This window comes from Rhinolophus ferrumequinum, chromosome 2, assembly GCF_004115265.2.
Source record: "Rhinolophus ferrumequinum isolate MPI-CBG mRhiFer1 chromosome 2, mRhiFer1_v1.p, whole genome shotgun sequence".
Lineage (NCBI taxonomy): Eukaryota > Metazoa > Chordata > Mammalia > Chiroptera > Rhinolophidae > Rhinolophus > Rhinolophus ferrumequinum.
This window is the reverse complement of record NC_046285.1, coordinates 102,026,005-102,042,440: the sequence shown is the minus strand read 5'-3', so window position 1 is coordinate 102,042,440 and position 16,436 is coordinate 102,026,005. Positions and strand designations below refer to the sequence as shown.

General features: G+C 42.7%; 1 protein-coding gene across 5 annotated transcripts in view; it reads left to right on the top strand.

The window, feature by feature from the left end:
* The window catches only part of HLCS (holocarboxylase synthetase), a 213,925-nt gene that overhangs the window by 160,810 nt on the left and 36,679 nt on the right, over positions 1 to 16,436 (top strand). For all 5 annotated transcript variants that reach the window (XM_033127384.1, XM_033127412.1, XM_033127403.1 and 2 more), the window contains exons 7-8: positions 14,480 to 14,547; positions 15,932 to 16,092. In XM_033127384.1, coding sequence (XP_032983275.1) covers positions 14,480 to 14,547; positions 15,932 to 16,092 — 229 coding nt within the window. The remainder of the gene's footprint in view (positions 1 to 14,479; positions 14,548 to 15,931; positions 16,093 to 16,436) is intronic.

Genomic DNA, 16,436 nt, shown 5'->3' with positions numbered 1-16,436 from the left:
TGGTGCTGGATGGAGCTAGTGGGGCCCAGCACTCCCCCAAAAAGTAGGTGCTGAGTTGCCAGTTTCCTGGTAACGATTAAAGTGGTGCCTCATCCCATCGTGGCCCTGGGGAATGCTCTTGGAAGAGCATCCAAAACGGAGTTGCATGGGACTTGGAGTAGAAGTGACAGTGTCCTAGACAAACCAACGTGCACGTGCACACAAACATCGCCCACCGAAAAATCGGAGTGATCTGTGTTCCTGGGATTTGCTCAGTTCTTCTTGGCCCTGATAAGTTCCAGCTCTGAAAGGTGGTTGAATGCAGTGCGGTATGTAGATGAAGCGATGAACAAAGCCAAGCATTCTTCCACACGTGTTCACTTCTTAGACGCAATTCAGGGCTTGCTGTGCCTTGAACCCCCCACCCCACCCCTGTGAAGTGAGCTGACTCCCTCTGAGCTCTGACCCCATCGGATTGTCTCTACGTAAGTCTTTTAAGGACCCTTCAGCCTTCTACTGCTGACCATTGTTCCTGTCCAAGTCCTTTCCCTGGTTTGACTAAACGTTCAGTGAGAATTCGACTTTCCTTAAGATTTGTTTGCATTCTCTCGTGGTGCAAATGTGGTATTTTAATTAATTAGAATCTAGCATATAAATACTTCTTGTTAAAAACTGCCACCACCATCCCCAGGACTAGCCGTCACTAGTCCCTGCCCTGTGACTTTCTCTGTCATTGTTTCAGATGATTCAGGATGCCTTTTTGAAAGAATTTTTAAAGAAAAATGAAACAAAGAAAATGCATGGAAAAGATTTATGTATTTGGTTGGGGGAGGGGGAAATTAAACTTCTATAATAGTTTTTAAATTAAATTTTGTACTCGTCCAAATCCTTTCCTTCTCCACCCCTTCCTCTGATATTCCCTCACTCATTAAAACATAGGATTTTGATGGTATTCGCAGGGAAGCTGATTTACTGGAATAAAGAAGTTCTTTAAGTTTTAAATTTTGGACCATTCCCAGTGTGTCTGAACCTGGGTTTCAGATTTTACTGGCATTTTGTTGGCAGAGCCGTCTTTGGAGCCCGTCCTTATTTGAGCGTGTTTCCTGACACCTTTGGCGGTATGGTACTATGGTTTTTAGATTTTAAAAAAAAGTTTAAATAGAAAAGCATATATAAACATATACAGAAGATTGATTATAAAATGTCAAGCAAAATAAAAGGGCAATAAAAACTCTCAAAAATTAACAAATGGGAAGTACTTTCTTTTTAAAGGGGCAGGAAAAGGCAGGCTGAAGACAAAGATCCCAGGAGAGAAGGGTTTCAGGAAACCCCAGGAAAAGCTGACTTTTCATCTGTGTTCAGTGTCCTTTTTGCACACTAGTTTCTTATTGAAATAGGGTCTCGGGCACTGCACTTCCCTCTGCCTTTGGTGGGCCCACGGTCAGTACTTGCGGTCATCAGAGCCAGACAGCATCCCCTTGAGATGAAGGGCTAGCTTATGGGGTGAGGACAGGGTGACAGGACCATACCTGCGTTGGGGGCGTCCCCAGGACTAGCCGCAGAGGGAATCCTTTGCCCCGTCCTCCCAGGCCTGCAAGGGCAAGAGAGGATATAGTATTTTCCTGAGCCCCTTGGAGAATCGGTGAGAGTGGAGACCGAAGTGCAATGTTGGCAGCTCCACTGAGTCGTAAAGCTAGCGCCCACTTACTGGGGATGCCCTAAGAACATTTCCACGGAGACCAGGCACAATGCCAGGATGCCCACGCTCCACTTCTGTTAACATCATCCTAGAGATATCAGCCATTTCAAATAGATGGGAGAGTCAATTACAGGTTACAAATTGAAAAAGAAGTAAAACTATGTCTGCAAGTAGATATGACGGTATGCGTGGGAAACCTTAGAGAATCAATGGTGAAACTAACTGAAACAACTAAAGAATTCAGTAAGGACGCAGGACAGAGAATGTCCTGCCAGGACAAAGCCTGACCATAAGCCAGCCTCAAGGGGCAACAGAATTGGGTAGAAAATAGAATTGGGGAGGGGTGATTGGGAAATAACCATTTGAACGAAAATCTTTATAGAACTGGATTCTGAACCAGGTTTAGTTCGTGGGGGCCATAAACCCAGCATATCATGGAGCAAAGCCCTGCATTAAAGAAAGAGGCCCCTTGTCCCACTGAGTGAAGAGTTAAGCTGGTGCTAAGCTTTCTGGTCAAACAAGCTCTGGCATGCTGCTTGATCTCTGGCAGGGTGGGGTGCAAGGAAGCCTCTGGAGAGAGGTCTGAGCCATGAGACGGAAGGGGGAAGGGTGATACCCAGGGCAGCAAGGTGGTGAAAGAAGCAATGGTTTTGAGGCCAGCTGGCAGGGGCAGGAAATTCTTCCTCATAATTACCCTTGAAGCAGCAGCTCTATTGGGGTGGAAAGAAAGAGCCCGGCGAGGGCCTGAGTGGTCCTCCCTCAGGGTGGAGCTTCCCTTCTAGAGGAAGAAATTCATTACCTTCGTGTTGCTTTGTCTGCCCAGATGTTTCAGCAGCCCCTGGGCTCTGTAGGTAACGAAACTGCTTCTTATAGTAGTTTATGTAATTGGGTGAGGAGTGATGGGCATATTCGAAACAAGAACATGTAGAGAGCCAGGAAGACACCCACTCAGGCACAGAAGTCAGGGCTAATGAACTTTGGCACAAGTGGCGTGGCGTCTAATTCTTAAAACTTTAAGATAACTTTATTTCCGTTGTTAAAAAATGGAAGAACCCCATTTTGATTTTACTTTTTGGGCCTACCTTTTCATAACTTTCCAGAAAATGTATAAGCCCCAGGACCTTCAAATTTACACAACTAGAAAAAGCATTTTAAGAGGATGGTGGCATGTCTACCTTCAAATCTGGTTTTGATAAAGGAAGATATTCTTTGGTAGCGACTCAGGAAGTGGGGCTCGGCCCTAGGCAACCCTGATTAAGTGTTCTGGGACCTCGCTGGGCTCCTTAACCTGTGTCACCTCTGCTTCCTCCTTAGTCACGTGAGACCACGTGGCAGTGACCATCACGAGAATCGCTGGAGTGTTTAAGTGAGAAAATCGCTGACACCGAGGGCCCAGCACATGGTCAGGTGTTCAGTTAATGTTACATGCAGGCTTGAACTTTGTGGTACCTTCTGAGGACCCGAAGATCCCATTCTTTACCTATAGTTGCAGATAGCATGGCTCATCCATTAATTAGTTCACAAGGCCTTGGAGAAATTGTCGAGTGAGTGGGAAAACGGTGCCGTGTTGGCTGGTGTACTGACTGTTGGAAGACTGTCATATTGAGGTAGCGGTCAAGACTGGTGTGTGTGTGTGTGTGTGTGTGTGAGAGAGAGAGAGAGAGAGAGAGAGAGAGAGAGCGCGACCCAGCCCTTGGCGTGCTGCATGGGGCTAAAAACTACAGACCTGACATCTGGTGACTGAATGAAGCCACTCTAAGGGGACAGAACACTAACAGGGAACTTGGGCATCACTAAGTCGTGCTCTTGGGCACAGTGGCCCTCTCAGGCATATACTTTCTGTCCCACTGCCAATCTCTTATTCCTTTCTCCCTTTTTTCCTTTTTCTCAACTACCAATCGTCACCTGAGCTCTAGAAAATAAAATCTCTCCATTTGTGGGACTGTTTCTGTATTACCCTAGAGGACATGAAAAGAATACAATACTTTATTTTCAGCAGTCGTGGTGGCCAGAGGAGAATTATTGGCTCCTTGATGTTGTAGTGCAAAGGAGTTTTCAAAAAATACAGTTTTTTAGAATGTATTGAGAAATAGCTTTGGATGCAGTGGTTTCAGAACGTCAGCCTTTGGACCAGCTGTATTCTAATCGCTTAGGACAGACGCAAGCTCTGGCTCTGGAGATTGGGATTCAGTGGGACTAAGATGGGCCTTAGCATCTATTTGTTTTGTTTTTAAAACTCCACATGTGGTTCTGACGTGCAACATTGTTAGAGGTCCTAGCCCCAGAGGCAGATTCTGTGACCTTGATTCTATGGTCAAGACCCTACATTTGTTGCGCTTGCTGGTTCCTAGCAATGACGGAGTCATTTCTTAAAACTGAGTGTAAAACATCTAAATATGTTCTCACTTTTTTCTGAAGTTTTAATGGAGATGATTGAGGTGTCCTAAAACAGTTCCTCTATGACTCCTGTCTTCTTCATAAACATGAGGAATGCTTTGTGGGATGTCAAAAACCCTGGTCGTTCTGGCCGAACTCTACCAGACGTGGTCCATACCTTCCCGAAAAGGTCTAATGTCCTTCCAGCCTGACTGTCTTTCTGGGGGTGAAAGTGAAGCCTCGACTCAGGTTCTTGGGCACAAATTCCTGAACTCCGTCCATGTGAATGTGACTCATGACATATTCCCCAGGAATTGCAAAAAGCTCACCCAGAGCTGTGGGTGTAAAGACATTTGATGCAGACCGTGAGGACTAAAGCCATTTCTAGAGGAAATCAAAAACATTTACCTTGGAATTGCCCTATAAGATCGTTGGCTGAAACTTCTTTTTAGTCTTATTGGAGGCAGTACTTCAGTGAAAACAGCATGGACTCATAGAAAATGGAAGAAAAACTTCAAGTTCTTTTTAATGGAGTAAATGATGTTGATACTTAAATCTATAAAGACAATACAGAAAATTACAGACCAGTATAACTTCTGAGTTATTCAGAAATAGTAAATATTAATAAACAGAATCTAACACCACATACAGAATGTAGTACATCATGATCAAATATTTTTTTCCAGGAATGCAAGGTTGGTTCAATATTAGAAAAACTAAACTAATATATTATAGATATATTAATTCATTAATATATTAATTGACTGAAGGAGAAACAGCATATGATTATCTTCATAGATGCTGGAAAAGCGTTGTTTTAAATTTAACTGCCTATCTTCATAAATACATTCCAAAAAATAGAAATTAATGGATATTTTCTTAACATGAGTGTGTGTGTGTGTGTGTGTGTGTGTGTGTGTGTGTGTGTGTGAGTCCTACAGGTAGCATCTTACATAGTGGTAGAGCCCTAACAAGTAAGGGTTCCACCAAGATCAGAAATAAGGCCAGGATGTCCACTATCTCCACTTCTATTTAACATTGTGCTGATGATATTAGCCAATCCAAAGAGACAAGAGAAGTCAATTAGAGACATAATTGAAAAGGAAGGAAAACTATCTGCTGGTGATATGACAGTGTATCTGGGAAACCTTAGAAAATCGTGATGCAGTCAGGCAGTAAGAGAATTAGTCAGGGTGCAGGATATACAATTACTATGCAGAAGTCAATAGTCTTTGTATACACAAACAATAACCAGTAAAGGATATTAGGGTATGATTTATAATAGAAACAACTAAGATAAAATACCTAAGAATCAATTTAACAAAAGAACGTTCAAATTTGCATAAGGTAACTTTAAGACACGCGTGAAAGACACAAAAGTAAACTTGAACCAAATGTAAGACACCCCTTGCTCATAGGCAGGACAATTCAACATCACAAAGATGTCAGTTCTCCCCAAGTTAATTTATAAATTTAATGCATTTGTACAAAAACACCATGAAGGTGGTTGGTTTTTTAAAATCATTAAGCTAGACAAGTAGATGCTAAAGTTCATTTGGAAAAGTATATATGCAAGAATAGCTAGGAAAACAATGGAAAAGTAAAGCCATGTAAAGCCATGGATGGTACTAGTCTTGCGAGACTTTAAAACATACTATTAAACCTCTATAATTAAAACAGTGTGATATTGGCACATGAGTAAATGGAGAGACCAACAGAAAGGAGTAGAAAGTCCAGAAATAGACCTGAGCACATATAGTAATTTAGTGTATAATAAAGGGGGCATCTCAGATTCCTAGGCCAAAGGTAGATTTGTTAAGAAATGGTCCTGGGTGACAGGATGAGGAAACTGTGGTACATTTATACAGTGGAGCATTACTCAGCTATAAAGAAGAATGAAATCTTAACCATTTGCAATGATATGGATGGACCTAGGGAACATTATGCTAAGTGACATAAGTCAGTCAGAGAAAGACAAATACCATATGATCTCACTTATCTGTGGAATCTAAAGAACTGAATAAATGAGCAAAGTAAACAGAAATAGTCTCAGAAATATAGAGGAAAAACTGATAGTTGCTAGAAGAGAAGGGGGTGGGGTGAGGGAAAAGAGAAAGGGATTAGACGCACAAATTGGTAACTACAATATTGCCACGGGGAAAGACAGTTTGGGGAATATAATCAATGATGTTGTAAAGATTTTGTAGGTTGTCAGATGAGTATTTGTCTTATTAGGGAGACCACTTCATGGATGGTGTACATGCTTGACCACTGCACTGTACACCTGAAGCTGAAGCTGAATACTACAGTATGTCAACTATAATAATATATATATATATATATATACACACACACACACGTGTGTGTGTGTGTGTGTGTGTGTGTGTGTGTGTGTATATATATATATATAGTCACAGAATATGGAGTATAACTTAGGGAATAGAGTCAATGGAATTGTAAAAGATACGTATGATGTCAGAGGGGTAGTAGATTGGGGGAGGGGTTATCACTTTGTGAGGGGTGAAATGTCTAACTATTGCATTGTTTTGTACACCCAAAACTAATAAAAGAAAATAAAAGAAAGAAATGGTCCTGGGACAATTTGATAGACATTTGAGGAAAAAGATAGAATCAGATCTCTACCTTTCACCATACATAAAAATAAATACCAAATGGATCAGCAATCTAAATTGAAAAAGTGATATTCTTTAAGTACTAGAGACAAGTAGATGAATTCCTTATACTTGGGTATAAGGGAAAGCTCTGAATGACACGGAAACAAGAGACAGTAAAAGAAAAGGTTGATACATTCGACAACATAAAAATAAAAATAAAAATTTGCATGATAAAAAACACCATAAACAAAATCAAAAGACAAACAACAAACTGGGAGAAAATATTGGCAAGATAACACAGATAAAGCACTAATATTCCCTAATATGTAAGGAACTCTTCTTAATGATAGGCAAAAGACACGAACAGGTAATTGACACTAAATGGCCCTTAAACATATGAAAGCCTCACATATAAGAGAAATGCAAATTACAACTACACTGAAATATCATCTCTCACATATCAGATTGGCACAAACTAAAAAAGTGTGACATCATGCTCTATTGGCGAGACTACACGGAAACAGACATCCCATCCACGGCTGGTTCACTCATCATGGAAGGGAGTCTGGCAATATCCAACAAGGCTGCATACACATTTTCCTTCTGACCCAGCATCCCACTGCTAGGAATTCATCCTGAACATACACCTCCAACGATACAAAACTGCATGTGAACAAGGGGTTCACTACGTTGCCATTTTGGACGCCACCTAAATGCCTCTGCACAAAGGACTGGTTGAATAAACTGTGCTTCATTGACACAATGGGTACTACTCAGCTGTAGAGAAGAATGAGGAAGAGCTCTCTGAACTTATAAAGAATGTTTCCAGGTTATAGTAAGTGAGAAAAACAAAAAGCAAAGGAGTATCTACAAAATGGTAACTTTCTGTAAGGAAGAAAGAGAAATAAGAAAATAGGCATCTGTCTGTTCATTTGTGCAGGAAAAAAAAAAACCACAGACAGAATAAACCAGAAACTAGCGAGATTGGTTGAATCGTTATTTACAGAAAGGAGGAAAGGCAGGGGAGATCTGTAGGTAGAAGGGGCGGGTGCAGGAGTGTGACAGTTCCCAGAGCATGCTTTTCTGTACCGTGCGGACTTGGATCCAAGTTAAAAAGAAAAAAGAAACAAGAATTGGAGGGTGAACCCTGTAATGGAATACAGAAGTACAATTAAGCCTAACCTTTTTTCAGATGAATGACATAACCACACTAAAGTGAAAGCAAAAGGAACAAGCCCAAGGAACCTTGAAACACAATATTTACTATATACCCTCAGGCTAAAGACAAAAAAAGAGCTGTAGATAACTACTGAACCCTCCTCAGTAAGTTTGTTTTTCACAGTAGCATGGGTCAGCAATTCTGAAACCACTTTCTGTGTCTTACAGTATTGAGCAAATAAGTAAATATATTTGAGATAATGGGAGCCAGATTTCCCATTATTGGAGAAGGAAGTTACAAATATAGAAAGGGGAGACTAGAATAAACCTTGTGGTCTTGGATTGGAATTGGAGTTTTCAGTGACATCATGCTCTGGTGGCGAGGCTATGCAGAAACAGTTTTTAAGGTAGATGGATGTATGGGAGGGAGGGAGGAAAGCTGGAAGGAAGGAAGGAAAACACATTTTCTAGCTTTTTCCTAGCACTCAGATTTGTTTTATAAATACCATTCCCCCCCCAAAAGGAACTAGCGCTCCTTGGAGAAATGGCTGATTCTAGGGGCTGACAAAGTTCAGAAAGAGCCTGGAACGTGTTCTTATGCTGGAAAGTAAGGAAATGCTGAAAGATGAGAGGGACGTGTCAGTAGGACACAGGAACCAGCTTGAAGGAGCTTCCACTTGTCGAATCTGGGGCTTCAAAATAAATAATGATAACAGAGTATGTAATGTGTTGTGTAAGAATCCGTAGGTCCATTTTGATATAAATAATTAGAGAAATACGTCGGGGGAGAAGAAACCGCTCTTCCTTATAGTAGCATCCCAACCAGGAGCATCCCAATATGAAAGAAATGATGGAATCAGAAAAATCACTGCTTGGCAATCATCAAATAAATAATTGATGCAAGCAAGACTCATCCACAGATGTTAAAACCGGTAGACTAAATTGTATGAGAAGCGTGATATTTATCTCCCCACAAGTACTAATCAATTACAATGGAAAAACAGTAACTTCACAGTGGGAAAACCTGGCACACGCAGCCGTTACCAAGTGGACCAAGGTAACTCACCAATGCTGGGACAAGGCACCAGTGTGTGCCTCCAGGTACCTCGTGCTGAGAAGGATACAATGGGTATCCTTGGTAACTGACTTGCGTGTGTTCCTGCCCTAACTGCTAACCTGAGTCTAATCATGAGATTTCAGATCTCCTAAATTGAAGGACATTTTACAAAATAACTGTAATGTCTTAACACTCTTCAAAAAATGTCTAGATCTTGAGAGACAATGTAAGACTAAGTAAGAACTGAAGCAGATTAGAAGAGACATGACAACTAAATGCAGCAGATGATTCTGGATTAGATCCTAATCCATAAAGGAGATTGTGTTGTGTTATCAAGGCCATAGTATTAGAATGAAATTTGAATAAATCCTGGAGATCAGGGGTTGGCAAACTGTGTTCCTCAGGCCAAATCTGACCTGCTGCCAGTTTTTGTACCACTAATGAGCTTGGAATGTTTGTTACATTTTTAAATGTTTGGAAAAAAATATTTTAAGAATAAAATCTATATGGCATTCTGGAAATGGCAAAACCATGGAGACAGTAAAAAGATCAGTGGTTGCCAAGGATTTGGGGAGGAAAAGAGAGTTGAATAGGTGAAGCACGGGGCATTTTCAGGGCAGTAAAACTGTCCTGTATGGCACGTCATGGTAAATACACGGAATTATACATTTGTCAAAACCCATAAAACTGCACAATACCAAGTGCGATCCCTGATATTAAACTATAGACTTTAGTTAATAATCATGTATCAACATTGGTTCATCAGTTATCACAAATGTATGAGATGTTAATAGTAGGGAAATGGGGGGGTTTGGGAAGCATGGGAAGGGAACTCTACGTTCTGCTCAGTTTTCCTGTAAACCTAAAGCCGCTCAAAAAATAAAGTAGTAATTTTAAAAAGTACTATATTGGAACACATGAACATTATGTGAAATGGAAATCTCTGTGTCTATAAAGTTTTGTTGAAACACAGCCACACTTACTCATTGACATGTTATCTATGGCTGCTTTGGGGCAGGGACTGCAAGGTCCAAGAGTCACAACAAACCATGTGGCTCGCAGACTCAGATAGGAGGCTGGCAGCCTCGTGTACATGGTCTCCCCAGCCCAGAGGCCGTGTGTGCGAGGATCAGAACCAGCACCCAGCCTACCACCTTTCTACAGGCCACACACTCTACCAGGCATCCAGTGCAAGGCACAGGCACGGCCATACATGTGTCATGTGTCGTGTGAGTGAGAGGAGGCTTTGTACAGTGAGCCTGTGAAAGCTCAGACAGTTGGCGGCCTTTGCCTTGTGAATCTGTGACCTCTTGGAAAGGAGAAGAGAGCTGATGGATGAGCGCTGAACCTACTCACGGAAAAGTTGGGTTTCATAAATCTTTTTGTTCATAGCATATTCCCTGGTTATAAAAATGAATGTATTCCACGTGTAAGAGTATTGGAAAATGCAGAGAAGTATAAAGAAAATAAAAACTACTGAAATTTTACCACCCAGAGATTACATAAAACCACATGAAGAAGATGCTAAAATTACCATATAATTCTGCCTCCACCTTCTGGCGATACCCGTGGTTAATATCTGTCCTGTGTTCTTCTATAAATGCACATAGGAATACATAGCCACATAAACGGGGCCATTGATGCTGTTTTTAAGCCTTCCTTTTTAATCATCAACGTGAGAAGAATGTGCATAACTGTGTCAGCAACGTCAGATAAGGAATTTTTCCAGTTGTCAGACACTTATTTTATAAAATATATCTCGTATGTGTATTTTTTTAAATGGGGAAAAAGTCTAAAAGAATATGTATATTTTTAATAAGAAGCACACATATTAGCAGTGGTTCTGTCCAGAAGGGGGAGGCAAAATTATATGATAATTTTAACCACAGTTAGTATTTCGTTATGTGTCCTAACCATTTTAAAAAGTATGTCTTAAAACATCACTGGAGCCATGCTGTCCATCGGCTTTGCATCCTGATTAAATGACCTGACGGTGTCCAGTTTGCCTTAACATGTGTCACTGAGGCTACGTGAAATAACTCTTTCTTGAGGGATGCTGTGATTTTTTTTTTTTCCCATTCCTCTATCAGACTGCTGGTATTATTCTGATTTTTCACAGTGTAATGCTGTGATGAATAGTTGTGCCCCGGAATTCTTTTGTTTCTCTATCTGAATACTTCTTAGGCTTTAATCCTAAAAGTATAGTCACTGAGTCAGAAGGCATAAAAGTTTTAAGGTTCTCATTGCATACGAAAAGACTAGTTTTCGGAATTTCTTCTCATTAATTACTCGTTGGTTATCTTAAAATAGTGCTACAGATAACTGTTATTGTCATATTTGTTTTTAAAGCAGATCTTTTAGAAATATTTATGAACAGTTAATTACAAATATTGTATCTGAACATACAAACCATGCTTCCCTCCAAAAATTTTTCAAGATAATTTAAAATTCAAGCTAACTAATCATCTTAAAGAAAAGTTTAAAAATAAAAGGTTTTGTCAAATCCTGCTCCCGCTCTTTTCAATGAATTTTACAGAGTTGGAATAAAAGTGTACGTATTTTTTTGTAGGCTGCTTTTTTATTTTGCATTCTATTGCAAGTGTTTCTTCTGTGTTGCTGCATAGTATTCATAACTATCTTTTTAAATTTTTTTAAATTTTTTATTGGGGAACAGTGTGTTTCTCCAGGGCCCATCAGCTCCAAGTCTTTGTCCTTCAATCTAGTTGTGGAGGGCGCATCTCAGCTCCAAGTCCAGTCACCGTTTTCAATCTTTAGTTGCAGGGGTCGCAGCCTGCCCTCCCATGCAGGAATTGAACCGGCAACTTGTTATTGAGATCTGGCGTTCTAACCAACTGAGCCACCGGCCGCCCCTCTGGAAGCTCAGTGGCAGCTCGTTGTCTTTAATCTAGTTGTGAGGGCTCAGCTCAGTTGCCCATGTGGGAATCGAACCGGCAACCCTGTTGTTCAGAGCTCACGCTCCAACCAACTGAGCCATCCTGCCGCCCGTAACTATCATTTTTAACAACTGTGAATTAGTCTAATTTTTACTTTTATAGCTCTGTGGTGAATGGACCATTTCCTTAGGTTCAGGTCCCCAAAGTGGATTGACCAGCTCTGAATTTAAATTTTTGTTCCTTTAGAATTGTCATTATTTCATCCTGGCCTGGCTTCTAGATTAGTCTTAATTATTGAAGCTTTATTCTAGTGACCACATGAAATTCAGCACCATCCCACTGGCAGAGCACCCAGTAGGTGCCGTGATGTCCTTGGGACCTAACTGGCCAGGACATTGTCCCATTCGCAAAGGCACCCTTATTCCAGGTGTTCCAGGTGTTTCAGACAAAAACAGAATGCTTTTCTTGCGTGCCCAGTTGGTAACTACAGTGAACGCGCTCAGCTGCCACTCACAGAAGACTTTTATTCCACAGCCTTTGCCAACAAGGAAAGAAAATATACAGAGGCAGGGAGGTAATCATTATGTAACCCCCTCCTTTTTTTTTTTTTTTTCTGTTTCCCTTTGTGAGAACATCGTCAAGTCAGGATGGAAACGCGTTTATGGTGGTATCTCCTTTCTGCTACAGCAAACTCTAGCGACTTCATTTTCAGAGATGCAGCATTTACACAGTCCATAAATGCTTCTTTGTTGCCCGTGCGCCGTGTGGCTTGGCCCCCAGAGTTATCTCAGATAGCACAAATAAATCTGGCGGCCTCCGTTGTCTCCAGCTCAGCCCTGGCCCCTTCCCCCGTTTGTCTCCCTCCTCCCAGAGTTTCCTCTTGGCCTTCGGCGGCACAAACCCAGTCTTCTCATCAATATGCCCTGTTAACTGCTGCCAAACCTCCAGCAGTTTAGTGCATATGTTCCCTTAATCATTTCTCTTTGTTCTAGAAGTCTGTGTTTGGTTTCTGAACCCTGCCCCCCCCCCCCCGCCCACCTCCCGTTCCACCATCACCGTCGCTGGCTATAGCACATGACTGTCTACTATCTATTTAAAGAACATCCTAGATTGCCTGCCGTGGAGCGAGCCTTCACAATCTGCTCACAACATGCCAAATCCTCCCCACTTCCCACAGAAAACTTTGTTAGCCACCCTCCCCGAGAGCCCACAGCCTTGCTCAGGTAAAGAAGGGGCTACCGGGACCCTCCAGAAAAGCAGAGCTTCCTAGAAGACAATTTACCTCCCCGCACGAAGAACAAAGCTTCCTTCTTAGGACTCTCTGCCGGTCCAACACAAGAAAAGGACGCTTTCTTCTTGGAGCCCGAGGGTGTCTAGGCACCGTGGATCTCAATGGGTTATTCATGGTGTCCAAGAGAAATACGTCTGCAGCTGTATTTCATGTGAGATGGAAGTGGGCCTGGCACACGGACGGCGGGCGGCCTGCTCGCCGGGAAAGCCCTGTGCCTGTGGCCCGGCCCAGCCCTCTGCCCGACGTGGCCAGGCTCTTAGCAAGTAAAGGGGTCTTCTGGGCTCCCCGTTACCGGGGACTACACACCCCAGGGCACAGCTCTGCGAGCCAGGAATGCAGAGAGACACTGTCGGTTTTCTCTGCTTTTACGTATTTTTCTTCTCTTAACCATTTGTAAAGTTCTCCCCATTCCTTGATCCTGGAGGGAGGAGGAAGAGCTGCTCAGAGCGTGGTTTGTCTCTGGAGCTGTGTCCCCTCGGCACAGGATGGCTATGGAACCCTGGAAACTATTGTGAGAAACTTCATGTTTATACGAAGCACCATCTCTCTGTCATCCATGCCCTTGTCACTTCCCTCCCCGAAAAAGTATTTCAAAGAGGCCCCAGCAGCTGCACTGACAGTGGGCAAACGTGGGTGTGTGTGTGTGTGTGTGCACGCTTTGTTTAGTAAATCCTACCGTGAACTATGCCTGCTCAGTACTTGGTCAGCACCTGGGACTGCGCAGAAAAACTGCCTAACGTGGAGTTAAAATCCATAGAATGTAGCTGGGAGGAAATTCTCAGAGTGGGGCTTTTTTTCCTTTCCTTTCCTGAAAAAAAGTTACAGTTGCCGCGTTTAGTGGAGATACAGGGCACTTTTCTACCTATCCCCTAAAGGGAAGTTTGTATTCTTTTAAATGAAACCATTTTAAAAGCAGAACTCAAGCCTAAAATGATCCAAGGTTCTCCTGAGTTCTCAGAAGGTGTAGATTTATTTACTATAGTTAAAACATAATTAGTTCTCAGGGGAGAGTGTATCTTTTAAACAGCTTTATTGCCACCATATTGGTTTTCTGAATAATCAGAAACTTCTGTTATGATTATGTTCTAGTGTTCGAACAGAAACACACTGTAAGTAGAAACAAATGTCAGGAATTGCTAGTTGTCACTCGAAGAAGGGACACCACATCAGAAAGAACTTGATGGGATATTTCAAAGAAATACAATCTAACAACGTCTTAAATAAACTGGATAACAGCTCAGGCAGGTACACGTGCCGCCCCCACTTCAGTTCCCGGAGGCTGGCAATGGGGGCACGATCCCTTCCCCACATTCACAGATGCGTGGACACCGTGTCCCCCTCTTGCCTGCACTGCGGGTCCCCCTGCCCCTGGCCCTGTTCTGGCTGACCAGCCTTTCCCACCGTTTGCAGGTTGATGTTTGAGATGCCGCAGGAAATGGGTTTAATAGCCATCGCAGGCCGACAAACACAAGGCAAAGGTCAGTCATCTTTTATTATCGTTTCTGCTGTGTCTGTTTTCTAAAATCTGTGACTCTCGAGGCTAGAGAGCCGATTGATTGAGTGTGCTGATCATGGAGATGACGTGAATTAGAAGTCGTTTGTTTTCATGCCCACACCCCCGGGTCAAATGGAAGAAGAGGGAGTGAAATTGATCAGAAGATTGGGCCTTAGTAGAATTAAAGCATTCTCTCCAAGCGAGCTGTTTGTTAATCACTTGATGGTTTTAACGTTTGGTTCACTGTGACTTGTAAATTCTTCTCTCTGATGCGTCCTAGGCATTGCCCTTTGTGAATCATAACTGTTACAGAGACATTTATTTTCCTGAGAGTCTCTGTGACGGGCCCTTTGTGTCTATACTGTCACAGGGAGGGGACTTCATCCGCCAGCCCCCACCCCAGGTGGAGCTGGAACTGGCATGGAGGGGGGCACTCGAGCGAGCAGCGCCCGTCGCAGAGTGAGCTCCGAGGCAAGAGCCCACATCCTCCCAGAATGTATCTGTGCTCGCCAGAGCCTGTTCTGCTCCCCGTGTCATGCGGGAGGTGCAGGGTCGCTACCCCTCTACCCCCAGCTGGGGCCAGGCTGATCCAAATGTGCTTTTAACTCCCAGAGAAAGCAAAGAAATAAGGAATCCCCTGTTTCCTGCTTCTTTCTCTCAAACATGTCTTTTGAACATAAAAAAGAAAAAAATCATTTTGTCAAAAGCTGTGCGGCTCAATATGGTTGCTTAAAAAAAGATATAGAAAAACCTTGATTAGGTATACCTCCCATTTTGATTATTTTATTTTCCTGACTTCTATTTTAAGAAAACTAACAACCTCAGAGAGTTCATATCAGGAATCACATTTTCAATTCAGCTTCCTTTTTTTAAATACGTATGAGCTATACTTCACATACCATACTGTTCTCCCATATAAAGTGTACAGCTCTGAATATATTCACAAGATTCCGTGACCATCACCACGCTGGGAATCACTTCTAAAATGGGCTCCCCGGATCTCTCCTGGCCCACTACAGGTCCAGTCCGCTTCCCCTGTCTGTTTCCACCTCCATCACCATATGGTAATTAGACAGCGATGTCTGACAGTGAGACTTCGAATCATCAAAGCATAAATGAGATGCTCACAGAGGCAGCACAGTCTGCTAATTATTGGAAACTTGTTAGCGACAGTGCTTCAGACTTTGAAAAGCTCCTCTGTTATTAACCCCAGAATACCCAAGTGTCTTAATCAGTCCCGGATTATTCAGGTGGGGCGCATTTCAGGGTGTGGCTCCGAGTCCTCGAGCACATTTTCTGGCACAACATGCATCTGAGTCTGTTCATGTGGCAAAGTGGCCGCTTTCCCGGTGGGGCCTGTTTTCCAGGGCGAGGAAAGAATGCATGGCTGAGCCCCCCGGGATGTGCTCTGTGTACCCTCCTGGTCTCCATCCCACTGAAGTCCCGGCTGGGACAGAGGATCCCATTTGTCCAGCATCTGATGTCCCTGGCTGTCGTGGAGGCAGTCAGGTCTGTTCCTGGCTACCAGGTACGTGCAGCTTCCCCAGCTTTACGTCCATACTCTGTGTACAGATCTTGGCTTGGGTTTGTTTGTAGCCTTTATTTGCGTGATGGCTGCATGTAGCACCTTGCAAAGCTGGCCGCAGTGTTCCTAGAGTTTTAAAAGCACCATCAGGTTTTATAGCTGTTTCAGGCTCACCCGAATGTGTTTCTCCCCCAGGATTCCCTTTTTGTCCTGTGGTCAGGTTTCTCAGACCGCCTGGTAAGGGCGAGACTTTGTTTCTTTTTTTCTTTTTTTCATTGACGCACATTGGACTAGATGGGGCTGTTTGTATTTTCTGGTGGAAAGCCTTCTGTTATAGACCCAAAAAA